Source organism: Cornus florida, unplaced genomic scaffold (genome assembly GCF_030987335.1).
Source record: "Cornus florida cultivar Cherokee Brave unplaced genomic scaffold, ASM3098733v1 CherokeeBrave_3.0.0_Hap2_Chr03, whole genome shotgun sequence".
Classification (NCBI taxonomy): domain Eukaryota; kingdom Viridiplantae; phylum Streptophyta; class Magnoliopsida; order Cornales; family Cornaceae; genus Cornus; species Cornus florida.
This window is the reverse complement of record NW_026775573.1, coordinates 880,239-903,852: the sequence shown is the minus strand read 5'-3', so window position 1 is coordinate 903,852 and position 23,614 is coordinate 880,239. Positions and strand designations below refer to the sequence as shown.

The 23,614-nt window shown below is 33.3% G+C and overlaps 3 protein-coding genes across 4 annotated transcripts; all 3 read right to left on the bottom strand.

The window, feature by feature from the left end:
- Positions 1-1,494: 1,494 nt before the first annotated feature.
- LOC132298918 (MYB-like transcription factor ETC3) lies at positions 1,495-3,294 on the bottom strand. The gene is made up of 3 exons (XM_059795285.1): positions 2,998-3,294; positions 2,770-2,857; positions 1,495-1,782 (listed from the first exon to the last, which is right to left on the bottom strand). The coding sequence occupies exons 1-3, from the start codon at positions 3,050-3,052 to the stop codon at positions 1,656-1,658; spliced, it is 270 nt and encodes an 89-aa protein (XP_059651268.1). The 5' UTR covers positions 3,053-3,294; the 3' UTR covers positions 1,495-1,655.
- A 7,167-nt stretch (positions 3,295-10,461) lies between these two features.
- Positions 10,462-16,901, bottom strand: LOC132298917 (histone H3-like centromeric protein CENH3). Its single transcript, XM_059795284.1, has 7 exons — positions 15,895-16,901; positions 15,749-15,789; positions 15,605-15,641; positions 15,332-15,450; positions 14,172-14,246; positions 12,057-12,132; positions 10,462-10,857 (listed from the first exon to the last, which is right to left on the bottom strand). Exons 1-7 carry the CDS (start codon positions 15,947-15,949, stop codon positions 10,802-10,804), a joined length of 459 nt encoding a protein of 152 aa, XP_059651267.1. The 5' UTR covers positions 15,950-16,901; the 3' UTR covers positions 10,462-10,801.
- A 177-nt stretch (positions 16,902-17,078) lies between these two features.
- LOC132298915 (rhodanese-like domain-containing protein 4, chloroplastic) lies at positions 17,079-22,943 on the bottom strand. Of its 2 annotated transcripts, none has more exons than XM_059795282.1 (8): positions 22,155-22,943; positions 20,882-20,984; positions 20,679-20,765; positions 19,398-19,472; positions 19,206-19,280; positions 18,025-18,105; positions 17,803-17,898; positions 17,079-17,401 (listed from the first exon to the last, which is right to left on the bottom strand). In XM_059795282.1, exons 1-8 carry the CDS (start codon positions 22,796-22,798, stop codon positions 17,354-17,356), a joined length of 1,209 nt encoding a protein of 402 aa, XP_059651265.1. In that variant the 5' UTR covers positions 22,799-22,943; the 3' UTR covers positions 17,079-17,353. The 2 variants fall into 2 exon arrangements, with proteins under 2 accessions (XP_059651265.1, XP_059651264.1); XM_059795281.1 differs by having other exon boundaries at positions 17,725-17,898; positions 22,155-22,942.
- Between the last annotated feature and the right edge of the window lie 671 nt (positions 22,944-23,614).

The window sequence follows — 23,614 nt, the reverse complement described above, 5'->3', positions numbered from 1 at the left end:
GATATCATTGCCAACTCATTCATTGTTCTTTTTCTTTTTTGTTTCCAGACTTGAATCATTTTTTATTTTATTATTATTATTTTTTTATGTATATATGTGTGTATATATTACATTTATAACTCATCTCTTAAACCCGAGGCGGATAAGCAGAAGAACCCGGCGGCAGATTTCAGTAAGGGAAATTTAGGTATGCAAGTTACTGAAAAGGGGAGAGAGAAATTTGGTCTTCTCCTTGAGATTTAGAGAGGGAGAGAGAGAAGTGACAAATGACGTGTCTTAATATTAGTCCTTAGTCCTTAGATTAGTTCTGAAGAGGAGAGATGCCTTCAGGAGAGGATCCATGTCCTATAAGATGTCCCTTTAACGAGAAGAGCATATCTTCTTATTTAAGTGTTGGATTGGAATAGTTTTTTTGAAAACTTTCTCATGAGAAGTCGTCCTAGAGCATTACTTTGTGTTGAAAAGTGTACAAAACCAACCCTACAGGGAGGATTACATTGGCTTTCTTTTAATTAAATATCAGCTTACCTACCAAAAAAATAAATATTTACTTGACTTATAATAAATACAAGTTGAATGCGTGGGATATGAAAATTTATCAAATCCCCTCTATTTACATGGGAATGAATGTAGGTGAGAGCTAGAACATCAGAATCAAATGGGGATCTGTAGCTTAAAGCCTAATGAGAGGAACCCAGTAAATCTTATTAGAAACCTGTAATATAATGGAACACTTAATTTTATGTGGAAAAAATGGGTTTATTAAAGTTAAAATAAAATAAGAAATAATTTTTTTGTAAACTAATTAAATTAGCATCCATTAGAGATAAAAATGAATAAAAAGAACTCGAATTTATTATAAGTCAAGTAGATAATTTTTGGAAAACATATACTAATAAATAGTAAAATATATATATAATTTTTGAAAATTAAAAAAAATAAAAATAAAATTTTTATCTTGCTTCTTCTTTATTTTTATTTTATTTTCATATCATTTTTTAGAATGATAGTGACTGGACGCGCATATAAATAATAAGAAAATACGGAGTATATGATTTGGCAGCAGCATTTAATTGGAACTGAACACCACATAAGGTAACACAAAACTTTAGCTAATGCATGCCTTGGAACCATCATAAATGATGGATTGATGCTAAAGATACCCCCAAGTACTTCTCTTTTCCAGATTGAGTTTCCAATCATGTCTCCATCCATTTTTATTTCATGTCAAACCGTACATCTTAGATGGTTTCAATTAAAATTTTACAATTAAAATAGTGAATTCATCCGTGTTTAATAAAATATTACAAAAATAAAAAATAAAAAATGAGCATGCGTTTTGATTGGACTGCATCAAAATAAAATAAATTTTTTTTTTTGTACAACTGGACAAACAACTTACTTGTATCCAAGGCAATCTAATAATTTCTCTATATATATATACATACACACATATATGCATGTTCTGATTTTGAAAGAGAGAGAAGAGAGAAGTTTTGATGAGAGGAAAATAATGTCTCAACTAAATTCGATTGTCTCAACAAACCATGAAAGAAAGAGAAAGAGAAAGAGAAATAGAAATGTAGCAGTAGAGAAAGGAAGAAATGGAAGAGAAAGTTGAAATACAGTTGAAAAAAGCATTAATTAAGAAGAAATTAATTATGTGACACTTGTTTAACTCTTTTTACTCTGCTGCTAAACCCTTCGTTGTGTCTCATTAACCAAAACCTCTCTATTTCTTCCGCTTTCCGCCCTGGAATTCGTCCGGCTATCAATGCCCACCTGAATATTCCATCTCATCCATATAAGTCGTTATATATATAAATCAACAAAACAAATAAATCAATTCCTATATTTTTTGGCGTAATTGTCATTAATAAACAAATTGCAATACGCCTAGGATACCACTTTTCCCCCAAAGGTTACGTGTAGCTTCTTGACTTATTCTCCTTCTTCCTACTATTTTTTATTTTTATATTAGCAACTTACTATTCCCTAGACTTTACAAAGTGAGTGCATGAAAATAATATGTAACCCCCCACACAACAAAGGGTGAGATTGAGAGAGACACAGAGAGCTTATATGACGAATTAATATATATGTGTGTGTGTGTGTGTGTGTGAAGGCCCTAAGGCTATGCTTGGGAATTAATTGATAAAAGTAGATCATAAACCTTTTCTTTATGATGCTCCATTTTTAGTTAAAAAGCACAAAATAAAGAAGAGAAATGGGTCAATTTCATAAGATTAAAAAGTGGAATGTGGAGAGTGATGGTATTCGTTGAAGAGGAAAGGCAATAAATAAGGAAAGAAAGTTATATTAAACATTTGTCCGTTACATGACTTTTCAAATTTTAAAATTTAAAATTTGGAGACCAATCACGTATCTTCACTTGTTAATGCAACATAATACATCGTAGTACATGAGATACATAAAAAAAAAAATAAAAATAAAAAGTTGGTTACATGAATAATGTAATGTACTTATTGTATAAATTTGTTACCCTGCCCCCTCCTTTCCTTCTCCTTTTTCCTCCCTTCCTTTCTCTACCAAACATGAATTAATGAACAAACAGAGTATTCCAAAAGCAGAACACCAAAACTATTTCCTAAAGCAAAATCCAACCTTGTTTTATCTTCTCACAATTTTGATAGCAGAAAAGTGTTTTTATTTTTTATTTTTCACAAAACATGCAATTGATTCTGTGTTTCATTTTATAACAAGTATATATATATATGATGAGAGAGATGGGGTTTGTGATGAAATTACCTGTCTCCAACAAGCTTGTACATCCTGTAAATGAGATCCTCTTCTTGTTCACTCATTTTTATGAACTCCCATTCAATACTGCTCACCTCTGCCAAATACATCATACAAACAATATACAAACCACATTAGAACTATATAATCAACCAAAACCCACAAAGATAAAGAATAGAAATTAGCAGAGAAAAATGAAGAAAATCAAACTGATCTATATACATATATGTATATTACCTTCAGAGCAACAACAATTTTGTGGCTTTGGTTGCTTCCGGCGACGTCTGTCCATATTGATTAATCCAAAGTTGAGATATGAAGATAGAAGAAGATCAACAATTAAGAGAAACACCAGGAGAACTTGTGGGTGAGAATGGGAGGAAGATTGTCATGCAATAGTGTTTTTAGCCAAAAAGTAGTTTGGGAAAGAGACTCTATGGCTTAGCGATATATATATATATATAGATATACATGTATGTATATGTGTAGTAGTTAAATTTCTGTTTGATTCATAGAGAGAGAGAGAGAGAGGGAGAGAGAGGAGCTTGAAGGAAGAAATGGGATGGGAACTAATAAGATAGAACGGCTGGTCCTACCAAACAAACAAAATATTTTATGAGTTGACTTGTAGTTGTTACTTCTTGGCTACTTCCTTTTCATTTCATTTCAGTTTAATGCGGTCAATGACAACCCTCCTCTGTTCAGAGCCTATATTTTTATCCACTCTCTATGTATAAAAACTACTGTACTCATATTATCCAATTAATTTAAAGCAGAGGTTATTGGACCCTTTTGTCACAGGGGATTCAAGTCCTTCCAATGTAATGGATTCGTTTATTAAATTACAATTCACAAATGTGGTCCAATTTAATTTTAAAATACATTGAAAAAATAAAAACCTACAAATAGTAGTAATTATAATTTTCAACTACTTTGTCCTTACCGAAGAAGATCCATTACATGCTTTTCAAATATTGTGCCAGAGTATTTAATACGGAGTGAAAGATGGTAAAAACCTTCCGACCTTTTCCACTTCTTTATCTTAGGGTCTATTTTGTTTGAAAGAAATGGAAAGGGCTAAAAATAAAAATAAAAAAAATAAAACATAGATATTGTTTTTTTTTTTTTTTTAATGTTTGGTATAAGATTTTGGATAAAAAAAGAAACATAATGGGAAGATTTGGATGGATACATTAGGGCTTGTTTGGAAAGTGATATAATATTTAAATTTGAGTTCATATCATATTTTGTACAATTGATATTGGTTTAGAATAGTTCATATTTTTTTGTCAAAATTTATATCACCAAATTAGTGATATTGTGTATTTTGGTATTATAACGGAGAAACTAAAGCAAATTTTAGACTTTTTCAAAATTTTGTTTCATTGTACCAAACATAGCTTTAGGGATCCGGATCCTATGTCATAACCTATTGTAATATTCAACACATTTGTTTTATATTTAAACACAATTTCATCATACGAATATACGATAGAAATGAGTTAAACACGATTTAAGTGCGTGGAACAATCATATACCATGATTTAAGTGCACTGAACAGTCATATACCATCATATGATGGTATATTATAGGAGGAAATATACCATCATAAAATAATTTTGTATGGGCATGAACTGTCTTAAAGAGGATTTAACTCCTAACTCATGTTGGCCTCAAACTTGAATTTAAGCAAAGTTATTCTTTAAATTAATTTTTGGGTAATGATAGGAGAACCGAAAAGGAATCACTAAATTAATATTGAATTTGACGTGGTTGGCCATTCTTATCATGTGTTAAACAATTATTTTTGAAAACTGTTTAAATAGATGATGTAAACAAAAAAACATCAGGTTCGATATTTATTCGGGGTTAATTCATCGGTCTCCCTATCATTATTCTTAATTTTATTCAAAGATACATTTTAATATATATGATACTATAATTTTAAGGAAAGCGAGTGCATTTCTTCTGAGCTTCAAAACCTGTTTTTTATTTTTATTTTTTTTTGCAAGTTACTAACACGCACTTTAGCGACCACGCTCTATAAAGTATCCATTATATTATATATGCTTTGTAATGCAAGGAAATATCACCCGGATACTTCGGTGATTTGAAGAAACCTAATCTGACTTTTAATAATAAGAGCATCAAAAGTTTGGAACAAAAAGACACTATTACCCCTTTTTAAGAAGTAAATAAACTTGCTTAGCGGGATCAGAACTGCACTTCTAGATAACAACAGCTTTTATTTATATATATTGTATATATATAGATAGATAGAAAGATAGACAGTAAAAGCTTTGGGTCATTTGGTAGTGCATGTATTGATGCATGTCCTAGAGTAGAATCAAAGGCAAAATGCTTAAGAGGTTGGTGGTCTCGTATCATTGGATTAATAAATATTATACTAGGGATATATATATATATATATAGAGGTTCTAACCGATGTAGGTTCCAACTACATACTATATCCCTAGTACAACTACAGTCATTAACTACCAACTATATATATATATATATATATACCAAAAAAACAAAAAAAAAAAGAAAGAGTCAGCTTTGATAGATGTGGTCTTCATGGTATTTTGGTCACATTAATCCTCTCTTACCTAAATATATACAAAAAAACAAAAGAAAAAGAAAGAGTCAGCTTTGATAGATGTGGTCTTCATGGCATTTTAATGTGACCAAAATGCCATGAAGACCACATCTATCAAAGCTGACTCTTTTTTTTTTTTTTTTTTTTTTTTTTTTGTATATATTTAGATAAGATAGGATTAATGTGACCAAAATGCCATGAGGACCAAGTGACTATCAATGAGTGGTACATTCTGCCTGCTTGTTTTTGTTTGTTCGTTTTTTTATTTATTTTTTTTTGTCTCTTCAAGGCTCAGCAAATAGTGAATATTCACAACTACAAAAAGGGTGGAAAGTAACAATGATGGGTAATGATAAGTGAGAATTGAATGGGTGGGTATGAAAAGTCACAAAAGGCATCAATTGAGTGAATATACATGTGTCTCATTCAATTGCATATAACACTATATATCATTCTATATACTTTTATGAAACCTATTGAACGTACTTGATTAAATATTTTTAAATTTGTGAGGTTTTACAATTAAAACGGGGCATGGTGGTGGGACAACTTAAACCAACAGAGATGGGCGGGGGCAGAGAGTTTTTTTGTTAAATAATTTTAATGAAAGCTACTCAATTAAAGGTGGAGCCGTGGAGGAGGGCATAAAGGGCTCCCATTCCATATGTTTTCCGTTGATATATACCCAATCTCAATCTTTCATTTCAAAAGAAATCAGGGATGTGACAGAATGAAAGGGATTGAGAATATTCATAATTGGTGGTTCAAATAATTTGATCGGTCCATAGGAACTACATGAAGCACCCCAAGGAATTTGATGCAGAAAACGGTACAATGTACCTACTCCTTGCAGGAACACTACTCAACTTTCCACAATTTGCAAATCATTACTAGGTGTTAAAAAGGAAGTATCATAAATTATCAAAATTTTGGAATTTAAAAAAAAAAAAAAAAAAAAAAAAGGGGGAGGAAAATATCTTATTCCGAATGAATTAAGCATTTATCTGATTAAATGCGTTTGATAACGCAATTTGTATATAGCTTAAAATGATAAGCGCCACTTAAAATGTGACAAATTTTAAATAATAGGGACATCACTTATCACTAAATGCTGAACACTAAAAAATTAAAAAAATATAAAAATTATTTATTTTCTAATTACCAATTAAAAACTTCCGTACTTAAAATTCAGCTCTTAAAATTTTCACTACTTAATTTTTAATTTTATCAAACATCACTTAATTTTTAATTATATCATATTTACATGATGACATGGTATCACCGAGTACGTGGGACCCATTTGCCCCCAAATATAATGGACTATACATACCCAATTGTCTTTTAATTTTACTTCTTTTATATTTAAAATTTTAAAAATATTTTTGTGCTTTATCCATAAGACGAACTTTGATCCCCTTAGAATTTGAGGCAAGTATATTGTCCTTTCAAAAAAATTCACTTTTTATCTGAAAAAAGATGTTTGGGAGATGGAACATCGGTCAATAGTCAAGTAAAACATAGGTTACTTGCCCAAAAACTAAATATATAATAGTATGTATATATTAGGGGTGTCAATTCGTGTTCGCGAATCGTAATCGTGTTGTGTCAATTTAAAAATATTCTACTAAACAGCTCAACTCGAATACCACCTATTTAATAATTGTATCAAGAACCCCCAATACTAACCCGATTGATTTATTAATGTATCCCGTTTAATGACATGTTTAATAAAATCAAATATTTTATTATTTAAATTATTAATAATACTCGATCAAATATTAAATACTAGAAAAATATAAGTTTCAATCCATTCAAGTTATTAAATAATCTCTAATTTACAAAAGAATAAATTATAAGATATAAGTTTAGATAGTTATTTTAAAACTTAAATAAAAGTTTATTTATGACACGTATAGTTAAACGGATATAAATAGATTACACGGATTGAACCTCTAAATCCAAATATGACAGAATTAACCTGTTTACGATTCAAATTCGTTTAAGATCAATCCAAATCTGTTTAATTCGTATCTTGTTTGAGTTGTGTTGGTAAAATGGTGCCAAACTTTGCCTCCCAATATATATATATATATATATATGGATGGATGGATGGATATTTATGGCATCAAGGTGAATAGGGAAATGTCTCTGACGAGTATATATGTAGATAGATATAGATATAGTGTGTGTGTATTCGGAATGTTTTAAGCTTTTTATCTGTGGTCTGAGCCAAGTAGCCAGCTACATTTGTAGTTACTTGGAAAGAGAATAAAAAAATGCAACTGTTTTGGGATTTAGTTGGGAGTTATAACGCCTTTATTTGTTGAAAGACGGGTCATCTACTTCTACTAAAAAGGGTCCTTGTCACATTCCATGTCTTTGTTACCAATTCCGAATCTCTAGGCCTTCTTCTCTCTGTCTTCTCGCTAACTGCACACCTAGTCTCTTCTTCATCTGGTCTTCAGACAAACAACACATCAAATCTAATACTCACTTCACTTTATTATTACTATTCAATTACATACCTTTTTGTATTTTGGACTCACATGCTACCTCTCTCATTTTTTAATAACTTATAAACAAACCCTTCTTTTTCTAGTCTAATCTTCATTGATGATCCAGTTTAATCTCTAGTTAAAAGTTAGTAAAGGAGTCTTTGGTTGGCTTTTTCCTTTTTATCACTCTCTTTTTGTCATTTCGAGTTTAATTCACAAATAGATTTGTGCTTGTCCACTTTGAGTCCAACCATGTGATGTTGTCACTTTCCTGCTATAGCAAGTTTAATTCATCAAGTGGGGCTTGTACAGCATATGCACCCTCACTCATTTCTACAAACACTTTTCAAAATTGATTGGTATTGCCAATACACATTACCTATTTCGAGTGTCCGAGGCTCTGTTAGAGATATCAAAATTGATTAATATTGGCAATACACATTACCTCAAGTGGTAATAAGATCTCGAGTGTTCGAGCCTCTATTAAAGACAATATTGTAGGCCGGTGTGCGTTTGCTTGAATTTTTTTTAAAAAAATCACTAAACTTCGAGCGGCGAGAAGCATCCAAGACCTCAAAATTTTTGTTACTCTGAGGGTAGTACACATAGTACTCTTGCAGCTCCGTCCTTGCACCCTTTCTCTCCCATGTATTAATCTTGCATCTCTGTCCCATCGTTAAGGATGGCAACCCGACAGATTTATTACAACAAATGGTCCATATAGCAATTCTGACAATGTGATATCCCAGACCTGGAGCTTATTACTTGCCTCAATCAATTTTTTTTTTTTTTTTTTTGATGAGTTATTACTTTGCCTCAATCAGGAAAGTTTGGATGACAAACATGAGGTCCACGACGCGGATTTAAGTTTGAAAACAATAGCTGCAAAACAATGTCAAATGCAGTGGATAATGATCTTTAAATGAAAATCAAGTTTGCCTTGGCTTACCATATACATATATATATATATATATATATATATATATATATCTACCAGATAACAAGACCTTGTTTATAAGGTATATGAACTCCTATGCCTCTGTAGGAAGGGCATTATTCTACAGTTATTCTGCTACAACATTTTGGCATCAATGTTGACCTCTACACCTTTTTGTGTCCCATATATATTTTCTTGCAGCTCTGCCACACCATTAAGGATGGCTTCCAAACAGATTAATTGCCTAGTCCACCTAACAACTTTGCTGCAACATATACACAACCACAATTCATCAGAATTTGAAACCATTTCACTGCAAAATAACACCAAATGTTAAACCTGTCACTTTTTTCTTCGAATCACAGGATATATAATGGTCAATAAACTCTAGATAATGGAGTTTTCCGTCGTCTGCAGTGAGCATCCATAACTATCATAGCCACCAACTCGTTTTTAACTGTGATAGAAGTAACAAGATATATAGCATGGACCTACCAGCTTGCTAGGGTATATTTACCATGTAGATGTAGGTCACATCTGGTTCTTTATACAATCTTATAGATGAGACTCGTCTTTATCAACAGTGGTCCAGACATCACACAAAAACACATCTTTTTCAGCCGCCATAACAAACATTAAATAAGCCTGTACAAGGTCCACTAATTAATGTATATAGCATGCATATGGAACACATCTGTATTTAGGTTGCTTCCACATCGATCTCTCTGATGCTCCTATTTAATTTGGGAACTCATGCCAAAGATAGTAATGCAATGCTATTTTTATAAAATGGGCATGGAACAGAAAGAAACATGACTCAATGCGATCCCCTTAATAGGGGTTACCCAGAGAAAATGGACGGATTACTCAATGTGTTTAGACCTACCAATGGATCGGATTCGGATCGGATTCATATCCTATTTGTTAAGCAAATGGATTATCGGATTCGGATCACTAACGGGTTCTCGGACTGAATGTCCCAATCTATATCCTATTTAGCTCGGACTCGGATCGGATCGGATTCGAAATCGGATTAAATTAATATTTACTAACATATATACTTATAAAGAGTATGATTTTATTAGTATGTGTACTAAGAGATTTATTAGCATGTGGATGAGAACACCACAATATTTTTATATAACATTATTATTATTTTGAATTTTTGGGTTACCTTTAATACAATTCTAATAAGAGTATTGATATATATGTGTATAAAATTATTAATAAATAATTATATATATATAATTATTTTTATATATAATTTCAATCAGATCGGATCGAATTTTTATCGGATTGGATCAGCATAATCCATATCCGATATGTAAGCTAATGGATTATTGAATTCGGATCGTAACCGGATTGTCGGATTTTTTGTTCAATCCATATCCGACTGATCGGATCGGATCCGGATCAAGATCCGCTCCATTGACAGGTCTAAATGTGTTTCAGACCGGCGTTCTCACACTTGATACTCAAAGCATTTTACCTATGCAACAAGAAATGGCCCCTGCAATCTATACAAAACAGAACTAATATTTTCCTGCATCGAATGCCTGGGTATGTTCCGTTTGCAAATTGCTAACAATTAGCTAACCTCGCCACTCACATATTACCACAAAAATATATGGAGCATAACAAGAATGGAAAGGAAACTTTTAATTAGATTGTAGTATTTTAGATATGCCAACACAATCCATATGTTGTTTCACTAATTTCTACCAACAAATTACACACTTCGTCCTGAAGTACAAGATAAATGATCTCTGCAGTTAGATAAATTTGAATCTTATCGCAACAATACTACAAACTCACTTGGTGAATAAGTTGAGCACATCGGGTTCAAACTTCTTTACGTGACCTTCAAGCGTTCAAAAAAAGTTGAATTATTTGACTACTTCCTACTTCCTACTTCCTATCATGTCAATTACAACAGGGAAAGCAATTGCTTTCAAAAACAATTGCATGTCCCATTTCCAAATTGATAATCACTGAACCGGTGTCCTGCTTTCACCAAGGTTGCCCTTTCCCTCCAAGCCGGCGGGCTAGCTCCCAATCTTTTTTCACTGAGCAGAAAGAAAACAAAAGAAATAGGTTGAATCTCAATGTTAAAGTTCTAAAACAAATGAAACACATGGTTTGTATAGAATGAAAAATTAGAACTCCATTGATTAAAATAAATATTAATCCAACTATACCATTCAGGATTTCAAAATTTATGTACATCAGTACATGACAGTAGTTACCCAGTCTCATCCATTCAACCTAAACATCCCATTTCTGTGCCATCCTCCCTCCCCTCCCCCAACATCCACACTTGCAAACAAAGAAATAAAATAAAATAAAATAAATGTGGGCAATATTGAGAAAAATAATAGCAACAGCCTAATTTTAAAGCAAAGATCAAATGTTTTAGCATTAATCTCATTCCTATTTCAGAAGTGGCACATCTGATCATCAGATTGCAAATGAGAGAATCAATTAACGTGGTTTGGTTGAGAGGAGCAAAGACCAGTGATTGCACTAAGAAATGTAGGAAGCATTGATATTAATGTTGGGAAAGGGGAAGATCAAAACTAATATGAGTTGAGATGGTAAGGATAGATATGATCACATGTATTTTACTGAGGTCATGGCTTTAGAGCTAAATGACAAAGTAAGATAACAAGGATTGATATGGCTCGCCCCAAATGGTTAATATAAGGCATTGTTGAGTTGGGTTGAGTCACGCATATACATTGAATTTTGTAACAAGAAGACAGACTATTTTGAGATATCCGTACATATCAAACAAGCGTATACTTGAATATTGAGGCCATTCTTCTAAATAAAACTTATGAAATATCAAGCAACTTGTGCATTATTCATGCAGATATGGCTGCATGAACTGCAGCATGGAAGCAATGCCTGAAACAAATTGGTGAGCAGAAATAAATTATTGAATAAAAAAATAAACTAGCAGATTTTACTGCAGCAGATCACATTTACTGCAGATTTAGAAGATTCAAATACAAAAGCAAAATTGTAGCATCCTTCACTAGTACTAAAACCAGTGGATTGATTGGATGAAATATGAACTATGAAAAGAGTAAATGAAGTTGAAAACAAAATATTTGTCAAGATTTCAATATCAATCAATTAGAGAATCAATTCATAACCTTTAGAGCAAACATAGAGCATTGAAAAGGAAAATGAAAAACAAAATCTAAAAAAAGTCACCATACAATAATCTAGAAAGAAAAAATTTCAATTAAATCTCACTTACTAAGTGTAACACGTTTTGCATGAATTGCACATAACATTGCATCTTCAAACAAATGAACCAAAAAATCTTCTGCTGCCTACAAAAATGACCAACCATTAATTGCACCTGTATATGAATCTAACAATTTGTAGAAGCAGCATTTTACCATTTCAGAAAACTAAAAAACTAACACGCATAAAAACATTTGTACACAATCACAAACACTGCAGCATTTCCGAAAGGGTAATTAAGAAGTAAAAGGAACTTGCAATGAGGCACCAGAAGGTAGTCAAATAAGATAGTTTACTCGAGTGCAATAAAAATCAACGACAATACCAACAAAAAGGAACCACTTGGTCTAAGGTGTGACAAGTACAAAAGTAGACACAAGGGGAATGTGGTTGAGGCAATAGGAAAAGACATAATGGCCTACAAGCCTTGTACCTGATTCAACAAGCTTTTGTTGAGATGATAGTTGGACCTGTGGTTAAGACTTCATGTTGGTGGTTCTCACTTATCAGAACCAACAATTCAAAACGATAAGGTGTGGGGCAAAACCTGGATTTTCATGGTTATATCTAGGATGGTTTATTCATATTGTAAAAGAAAAGAGAGTCAAATAGTTCACTATGGCAGGACAGTAGGACAAAAAGGTGCTAAATGAGGCAAAATGCAGAGTCATCAATATCAATCCTCAACTAAGGGATGGACCAAATCTTTTGAAGATACCAGCCTTAAGATGCATGTGCTAACTGTCCGCAGACATGTCAGTTTCCAAGAAAACTACCAATCTACACCCATTAATGACAATGACATTTCATGGATATGCCAAAACAGTAAAAAAAATTCTTTTTTTTTTTTTTTCCCTTGGGGGGGGGAGGGGGCATGGTGAGGAAAGGAAGTGGCAGTAAAAAGTGTATATTTTTTCTGCATATACATATATGATATATTATCCTTGGAGGGTGTGTGTGTGTGAGTACCAACTAGAAAAATAAAAAATAAGATCTCATTTGAGAAGGATTAAATGCTAGGAAGTACGGACATGCCTAAAAGGGCGAAGAATCCGTGTCGGACACACCAAAATAGGGTCCGAATATTTTATATTCTTTCGAATATCCGGACACGTCGTGGAAACGCTTCTGACATGAAATGGATACGTGTCCGACACGCATGTCCCACTCTTTGGGGATTTTTAAGAAAGTTTTAGAACAATGTTGAGTTGAAGTGTATGTATTAGGAGTTGTTTAATTACATAATTACTTTAAAACTTATTGTTTCATAAAACAATTTTATATTCAAACAATTAGATATTTATTCTTATAGTAGTATTTTAGTTCAAAGGTTCAAACCCTTGCTCTCTTCTTGTCCCACCAACCAAGCTTCACTACCAGTGAATGGTCTCTCTATCTCTTTCTCCTCTTTTCTCTCTTATTCTTTGTCCTCCTCCTTTCTTTCTTCTTGTTCTTCACAAACCCTAAATACTTCTTTTTTTCCTTTCACAATAAATTTCTTTTTGTCTCTTTTTCCTTTTTCCACTATTCCTAATGAACCTTTTTTCTCTTCTATGGATTCTTACATATATTTTTAACTAATGCCTAATTATTTTTTCACAAAACCCTAATCCTTTTTTTTTTTTTTTTTCTTGGCCCTCTTTCTACCATTCTTTCTTTTTTCCAGCAACACATTTTTTTTTCATTATGAGATTGTAAAAAATAATATTACTCTTAATTTCTTAAAGTACAACATCATATATATAGAAAATATATTTCTTATTTGCCGTGTCCCCGCCGTGTCCATGTCCAATTTTTTTAGGATTTTCTGTGTCACTGTATCCGTGTCATGTCGTATCCGTATCTCGTATCCGTTTCCATGCTTCTTAGGTTAAATGGAAGATTCAGAGATTTAAAACTTACGTGGAAAAAGACTTCAAAAGTAGCGCTTAATGGTCAAGTTGAACTTTGTAGGACTTATTGGTCTTCAGAACAGGAAAACAAAAAAAAAAAAAATGAGAACCTCCTGATGATTTTCCCAAAAACTAAACATGCCACATTAAGACATTAGATACCTATCTACTAGCATGTACCTCTAAAAACACCCTAACACCCTGTTCATTAAATGAAATTAGAATTATAGTACCTCCTGAAGTGCCACCAAAGCTTCAGCTGTCCACTGAGTGACTTGAGGGGAAAAGAAGTAGCTAATCTCTTTAACCTGCCACAGATGACGAGGACAGTAAGAATTATGTTTGTAAGTGGTAAGCCTCATTATAAGATAGAATATTTAAAAATAAATAACAGCAGATACTGGAAATAGCATTGTTAATAAAGAACTGCATGCAGAATTTCTAATATTATGTTAACAGGTTATCTGACAAAACGTGCATACATCCTAATTCCTAAGAGACGTGCGATAATACAGCATCATAGAAGAATTGAATTGGTCAAGCATATAGTCTTGGGAAAAAGCGTTTGCTGAACCCTCTTTCATAAATCATGGACTTCTCTTCAAATCCGCTTATAATAAATTGGAAGTTGTGAACAGAGCAATTCCAGATTGTGGGGTAAACCATTCTGAATAAAACAAGAAAAACGTAGAATTTGTAGAACACTTGATGAAAAAGAAAAAAAAATTCACCATGAACAGAGGTAAGAGCCTGATTCACACTCACTGGTGGAAAACACAAAGGGATGAACTCCTCAAACCAAAAAGGCCAGTGGTGTATTATATGAAAATAACTTAATACACTGACCATATCAGCAAACACATGGAAATTAGTTCCCTTTAAATTCCATTCAAACTTTAGTTCCAAGAATTCAGCTTTAGCATGAAAATGGTGCCAGTTATTGTATTGAACACAAAGAACAATTTTACGAACTAATAAAGGAAAAGAAGCAATGAAAAAGCCTCCAAAAGAATGATGCTATACTTGATAGCATGGAATTGATGTTTTGGAATTTGAATTGGAGGAAAATTAGTTAAAAGTTGGAACTACTTTAGTTCCCAATTCCAAGTTCAAGGTGTCAATTTCATGCTTTCAAATGTATCATGAATAAATCTTAAGGCCGTAGGGATAAACCATTTGCAACTTCTCTTTCTTCCAAGTTAATTATTTCAGCCGCCTTCCATTGTTTATTTAAATTAGAAGCAGAATAGGACACTTGAATATATGCATATATGTCCACACCAATTTATCTGGATAAGCTTGGGCAAAGAATTGTTCATTAATGAATTTACTGACGAAATAAAAAACAGTAAGCCGATCCTATTAGTTAGAAAGGGAGATAAAGAGGACTAACAGTTCTAATGAAAGGAGCAGCTGGGATGAGAAGATTCCAGGTCTTCTGAAACTTGCGAATCTCACGAAGAGACACAGTTCCTGGCCTGTTACGTCTCTTCCTTTTTGCCTCTCTTGAACCTGAACATCAAGTTTTCAAAATCATTCTAAAACCTAAATTTCAGCTCCACAAAATCATAATCAACTCAAACCCATAAAGAAATTAAATTTTTTTTTTTATAAAAAAAAATAAATAAACACACACACACACACACACACAAATACAAAAACTCACTTGGAGGAGCATTCCTTGGACTTCTTCTGCTAGGCGTCTGTAATTGTTTATTCAATGACAAATATAAGATATATATGTGATACACAAAACACATAAAGATGTATATGTGTGTGTGTATTTGAGGAGAGAGAGAGAGAGTAGTACCGAACTCGGACCTGGAGATGTTGGAGGATTTACTCTCGCATCTGTGTGTGTTAGAGAAATAAATTAGGAAAAAAATTAAAAAGAAAGTAGAATCAGCATTATGTTGAGAGAGAAAGTAGAGAGAGAGAGAGAGAGAGAGATCTGACCGGAGGTTTGTCGGCGGTTTCTTTTCTTTTGGGCGGTATGTTTGGTTCTCGCCATGGATTTGATGAGATGATGCAGAGTAGTAGTTAAGAGTGAGAAATTATTTGTGCTTCTTTTTCTTTTTGTAATTTTAGGGTGCGGAATTCACACAATAATTTTGGCTCTCAACGGGAGGAAAAATTAAAATAAAATAAAAATTGAAAATGCTAGTAATTAGTAATATTTTCCCGCTCAATTTCATTTTTATTTGGAGTCCAGTGAAAAGTGGGCCTCCCTTTTCCGTTCTCTTCGAGAGGTCCTGGTCCTAAATCATTCAATAATGTGGCTGCCCAAAGGGCCTGACCGTAATTTTTGCATGCATGGGCTATTATATGTGGGCTACCAAGTCGGACTTCAGAAGCGTTCCTTAGGACCCAATAGAACTTTGTACATTCCTTTTACCCTAGTTAATTTTGGACATTTTTTTTTATTTTTTTTATTTGCTTCAAATATAAAAAATATATAGGCCAAAAAAAGAGACAATACAAATTTTAAAACCTTATGTATCAGTTTAAAAAGGTAACTAAATACAGCATAGGCTATTGTCCAACAATTCGATTTCTTATAAATAAATAAATAAATAATTAAAAAATTAAAATAGTAGTATATTAAATTATTGATAAGAAAATGGGTCATTGGGCAAAACTATATGAGCAGAGAGGTATTATCTAAGCCCAGCTCAGCCAGTCCCACGACCAATTTAAGGTACAAACCTATTCAGTATCCAATAATGCTGTTAATCAGCATTTGCTACATGGAAGGAAGTATCAACAAGTCGAATACGAGCCTAACATTTCACATTATTGCACAAACTTACTGCTATGTAACTCGAACATTCTTCAATCAGTATGTTTAAAAAGAGTAGTAGCACATGTTATAATGTTCACAATTTCCTGTTGAAAATGAAAACACCACCAGCCACCATTAATTTGTCTGAAGAAGTGCTGAAACATATCGTAATCACAAAACTTCATACCATCCACATTTCTTTACTACTTTTGTCAACGACGATGGCAACACAAAAGCTTTTGAAAGAGAATGAGGGAAGAATCTGCCATAGAATTTTGCATGAGCGATTCCATTACAAGTTTCACGGGAAAGCAACAAATAAAAGGTGGTACCGGTACGGTACATACACACAATAATAAAAAAAGTAATTATACAGTAGTTTAAACTAATACAAGATCCTTGTTTACATGAGATCCAAAATGGATATATTATAGAGCACAAAAACATAACATAGGAAGACCGGTGGCGGACGAGGAATTATTCAACTCATAACTCTATTTTTTGCCTTCAGGGCACAAGCACAAAAATCTAATATAAAAGAGGAGCATGAATTACACAACTTACAAGAAAGCTCTGGAAATTCCGGGAGAAAATAAGAAAAATACTTGGAGATGTCGGCATGCAATTACAACTCTATGGCTGTGAGGGGGTAGGAGATGTTGGAGGCTTGAAATCAGGATACTGCAACCAAAACAAAATACATAAATAAAATGAAAGACAGAGTATTTTGTCAAGAGCATAGACCAACAATTAAGATTGATTATTTGCGCATATTGATTTATTGCCAAAAAGAAACAACCAAATCTTCTAAAATAAAAACAAGCACTTCCTGGACTTTCAAGACCTCTTTCACCATACCCATTTGCGAGTCTCATTTTACACCTAACTTTTTATTCAATTATTTGTTTTTTTTTAATTATTATTTTTTTTTAACTTATCAAAAAATAAAAATAAAAATAAAAACAAATAATTGAATAAAAAGTTAGGTGTAAAATGAGACTCACAAATGGGTATGGTGAAAGAGGTCTTGAAAGTCCGGGAAGTGATTCTGCTTTAACTTCTGCTTTAGGCACTGAATTTACTTGGGGAGGCGGTTCTGCAGCTGCAGGGCTTGTCTCTGAAGGTGCAGGAAGAGCCTTGTTACTCACAGGTAACGGTAGAAGAGCCTTCCCAATTTCCTGAGTTCCAAAACGTGGGAAGAGGAAAAGAGAGATCAATTTGGCCATTTGCAAATGTTGGATCACTGAAGAGTATAACAATGAAAATAAATATATCAAATCAGTTTCTAAATTAGCGTTAAGTACCTTTATTTCATCTACAAGCTCTTTCGGGGCTATCTTGGTGTTCAAGAACTCATCAACTTCTTGTAGAGTTTCCTTCCGATCCTGTTATGGGAAGCAGTGGAGGCAAGTGAATGAAAGAAATATAAATATGTAATGCCTTCCGATCCTGTTAGATTTTCACTGTTTGGAGCCATTAAAAAAGAAATATAATTATATAACTATGTAACTGCTAAATTACACAGTAGCTTCCCTCTACCATCAATAGAAGAATGCATATGTAACACACCGCATTCAATAAGAGAAACGCTAGCAATTTTCATGCAGAAATCCTGTGGCGTGTGCTATGCAGAGAACCAGTAAATTCAGAATCAGCAGTGCTTTTATAACACTCAGAAGAAAATAGTCGCAGAATTCACACAAGTGTCATCCGTCGAAGTCAAAGAAGATCAGTCAGAAATCAGAAGCGGAAAGTCAGTAGATAATCCTAAAAAAAATAAATGCAGTAAACTAGTAACAATACGTTTAGAAACTAAAAAAATCCAGACTATGAAGAAAGATTTGCTGTGTATCAATATTTAGTAAGCCTATGGCAGATGATCATCATTATCCAACCAAAAATTGCATCTTTGATTGTCTACAGAAAACATGAATTGAGTAAATGCATCAACATAAATTAGCAAAAGACTACAGACTCTGAGGCTCAGGCCTTACAGATACAATAATCCAGAGGTTACAGAATGGACAAATGGCACATGCATATGATATACGAATCACTAGGTGCCTCTCAGAATAATACAATACTGTCTATGCTAAAATATACCTAAGGCAATATAATCTAGAAAAGATGAATAATATGATAGAACCTTTTTTATTCTACTAAGAATTTGCCATGCAGATCCTTTTCAGGGACCCAATTTTTAACAAGTCTTGCTATATATTTGCACACCATGTCACAAGGTGGTAATAGGAATCTGTTTATTTCATATTAATATCTTTTAATGAGATGGATGATTAAATAATTTAAATTGGTATATTTTGAGATTCAATATCCCGTGCAAAGAGTGCCCCACACAATAAAAATGCCCCAGCTAATTATAGTTCGTTACTGTGATTTTGATTAAAGAAGAACTTTATTCTTAATGGCAAACAAACATGCCCCTAAAAGAACTACAATGAGAAGAAATTTATAATTATCAACAAACCTCTGCAAATAGGAGCTTCTTGCTAATAAATTGAACAAGTGCAGCTGAGCCTAAAAGTTGGAGTACCGTTTCCACCTGAGAAGATATAGAAAAACAATAAATATAAAATTTTCCACAACATCTTTACCCAATTTCAAATAACATAAAAATAATTAATGAACAACATATAAGCAAAGAGCTTAACAGCCCAACCTCCGAAAATGCCAATAAACCTAATCCAGTAGCTGCAGCAATCCCAAGGGTAACCGACAAGCCCTCAGAGCCCTCCTGAAATTTTATTTCCATCATAAACCATTAAAAAGGCCAACTAAAACATCGAAGAAATGTCTCAACTTTCATAAAAGTGATATAGAAGCAATTAGCCATATTGATGATTGACCTTAAAAGGCTATCAAGCCAACTCTATTGTTCTCAGTAATTTTAAAGACACTTGCGAAATATACAAGAACTTGATACACAGTAAAATCATATAATATATTCATAATGTTGCATGGAATAACAAAAACAAAGACAAATGCTTCTTTCAGAGAGAGATGCAGGAGATACCATTTGAAAGAAAGCAGAAGTAAATATATATGCATTTTTTCATTCACAATTTTAAGGTGGAGACTAGTCCAGAAAATATTACAAATGTTAAGAAAAATACAAGTCGTGCTACTCCCAACAGAATATCTTAATGACGGCAATATCTGTATTCCAAATTAAATCTACATCGCCCCGGGGGTAGATATCTTTCAACAACATTATAAATGCTTCTAATTTTTTCCATTTTTTCTTATTTGGTAATCTAAATGTTTTGACTAGAGATCCAAACAATAACAATTTAGAATTCTCGTTGTTCATAAAGGAAGTCAAAATGTTAAGAAATTGACCTGGACCAGTACTCATAGTAAGGTGAATAATCATGACAAGTGTGGTTAATCATCATAATTCCTTTCTCTTGCCCTTTGGTCGTTTGCGTGTTTCGCCTTTTTATGGTTGCTTTAGTTTTGGTGTTTTATCACTAGAACTCTAGTTTTCATATTCTCTTTTTTTCTGAATAAAAGATATATTGCCATTCACTCTTTGAATTCTCTTCTGCTTCTTATCAGAAACAAAAGGCAAGAAAAATAAATAAATAAATACAAAATAAAGGAACACTTCAAGGCTATAACAAATTTCTTCTATAAGAAAATAATCTTTTTTATTTCAATTTTTAAATAGTCTCATATTTGATTAAACTTGACAAAGAAATCATAACTAAAAACTGATGGAACTACTCTTGGAGGAAGAGAGTGCTCAATTAACCATGCAGAGTTATTGAGGGGGAGAGCAATGGAGCAACTTTACGCTAGCCTTTTTGAATTAAGGATTGTTTTATAGCTCCTAAGTTGTGAGAAATCAAAGCTGTACGGGCATGATTCAATCAAATGATAACTTTTAACTGACAAATGAGAAGGGGAAATTTAAGTAAATATGAACTAGGACACATACTCCAAGTGCACCACCAATCGTATCAGTCAAATTGCTGAGGTCAAGGGTCAATCCTTTACTCGGTAGTATCCAGGGAAGACCACTGTTCTGCGAACATGAGGATTCATCATAAAATTTTTGAACTACTAATTACATGACATAATAAAACTCGGATGCCAAAAAACAATGAAAACTCAAAACAAGGGAATAGGAATCGCACTGACCATCCATCCTCGGCTTCCTTCGGCACCATCTTTTATTGCATAGGCAGCTTTGAATCCATTTGCAGTAACCAACTCCGCAACCAGTTCAGAGTTCCCATCAAATCTGGCTTCAATTAAAAATCCAGTAACATTAGTTTCATATATTATCAACTTTCATAATAGAACCACAAGGAAACTCTGGCAGCATGAGCCGATATTTCATGAAATTACGAAAGTATCTAGGATAAACTACATGATGAGAGGAAAACAAGAATGAAAGAAAATATTGAATGTCAGAACAGTGGCACGAGATTTTATAATTTGAAGTCCAAAGGCTTGAGCAGTTCTAATACTATAATGGCCTCTTTAAGCTATAAATCATTTATTTGTCCCCAATGTGTTAATCTTAGGTTTATTCTTATTAAAATATCTCTGTTTCCTGCACAAAATAGCTTATATTATGGTGCAGAAACAAGATCCAATGCAATTTATTATTTCGAGTATCTTTTTTGGTCTGGTATTAGTGCAAAGAATAAATAATATTGTAAATGTTATTTAAACTTTAAGTATTGGCTGACACTCCCTTTTGTCTAAACATCTTAAATTGGAACCTCTTTCATTATTTCAATTTGATTCTAGTAAATTTTAAATTTACTTGTGTCAGCTAGAATGAATGAACACCATTCATGTTTACAAACCTCACGGATTTAATGTAGTGTTTATTGACTGAATAATATTTTTAGCAAGGGAAATGAAAAGATACATCATCCAAAAATTGATCATTTGGACTTCATTTCAGATTTGCCTTCGACTTTGACGTGGGATCACTGTCATGTGCTGGCCGAGTTTTGATAATTACTTTGATATACATTCAAGCACGGATCAACAAAGTGCTTGAGGGAGGCCATAACCCCTTAACCCTTGGGAATTTTTCATCTTCAAATCCATATATTTCCGTGATATTTTTGTAGGGACCCTGAAAATATATCTAATTGCGCCCCTCCCCCAAATTTTAACTAATACTTCAATGTCTTTGATAAAAATATCCTACATCTTTGGATCATCAATATAGTTCACATCCAAGGAATAAACCTATGACCACAATACAGGCATTGACAAAGATCTTTTCTGCCTCAACTAGTGCCTTGAACTCAAAAAGATGCATCAAAATTTGAAAATCTATTTTTTTTTTTTTTTTTTGTCGTTTTCCCTTTTCATTCGGTTTTCATCACAATAGATTAATTACACACAGAGAATAAGCAACAAACTTCAAAATTTGGGCTCAATATCTTACTTGTCTAGAATGAACAATGTGGTAGTTTCTGGTTCCTTGAACTTGAAAGCAAGCTTCTTCAAGAACCCCGGTTTATCCTCACCTTTGTACGCAACCGACACCGGCTTCTTCCTCAGCCCCCGGATATCCGGACTACCCACTTGCCTCAACTCCACTGGTGCTCTTATATCAAGCAATTGAGCACTGGCCTCGTCGGCCAATTTCGCATAAGCACTCTTTGCTGACTCAACACCCCATGGCTTAGAGTTGCTGAAAACCTGAGATAGAACTAGTGGTACTGCTAAAATGGCTACCCCACCAATTACAACAGCAGGATTCTCCACACCAAAAGTGATGACACCATCTAGAACCCCACTTGGATCAAATTCAGATGTGGGTGAACCCACTAATTGTTGTAGTGCTTCCTCATATGTCAAAGCCCTAGCAAACCCAGTACCAAGAACTGAAGATAAAAGCACTACACCCCCTTGAAAGCTCCTTGACAAACCCTCTGAAATTTTTGATGGGTTGGCACTAGAATTGGCATAATTTGGGAATTTGAGTGGAGAATTTGTGTGGAGTGATAAAAATTTCCTGGGTTCTGTTCTTCTGTCTGAATTAAGAACAGAGATTGGGGTCAATCCTACTGCATTGAGGACCTCCATGGCATAATTCTTTGTATATCACAGAAATTATACTATTTCTTGGGCTCTCAAAAGATTGATAGTAAAGATTCGATCACCATGAGGGTTTGGATGGTTTTTTGGCAGTTCGTTGGTCTTTGGAACTTAGCTTGAATATTAGTCAGTGGGTGCAATTTGGCTGGTGAGTTTTGAGTACCCCACCACTGTTTGAGTGACACGTGGCAAGTGAGGATCAGAGGTTTGACGATCATGTAGGTTGGTGAGCTTTTTTGTGTTTATTGTGATTTCGTGGCTGAGAATCAGTTTGAAGAAGAGCTGATAAAATTAGCTACGCTACGGGACATGCTTGCTTCATACAGTACATGATGCAGTACAGGCCGTTTACTTAAGCCTGTTAGGCCCATAACGGGAAACGGAAAAGATGCTGTTACAAATTTCTTTTAAGAAGTTTTAAAATTTTGTTTTCAAATAACATAACCAAACAGCACCTAAATTAATCGTTCGAAAAACTCTTTTTTTTTTTCTAGCAAGAAGTTGGAAAAACTTTTTCAAAATAATAGATTTTTAAAATTATATTTTATTTATTTATTTATGGTGATGAAAATGAGATTCCAATATTCAAGAAAAAAAAAAAAAAAAAGAAGAGAGAGGGATTCCAATCTTTCTTAACCAACAAAAACTATACTGGGTAATGGGCCTTTAATTCTTTTTGTTTTTTTTTATTTAGAGCTGTAGGCATCAGGTTCCACCAAGCACACAGCAAGAATGCATAGGATATCTATTTTCTCAGATATTTCAAATAACTGGATTCTTGCATATAATACATTACATGTCATC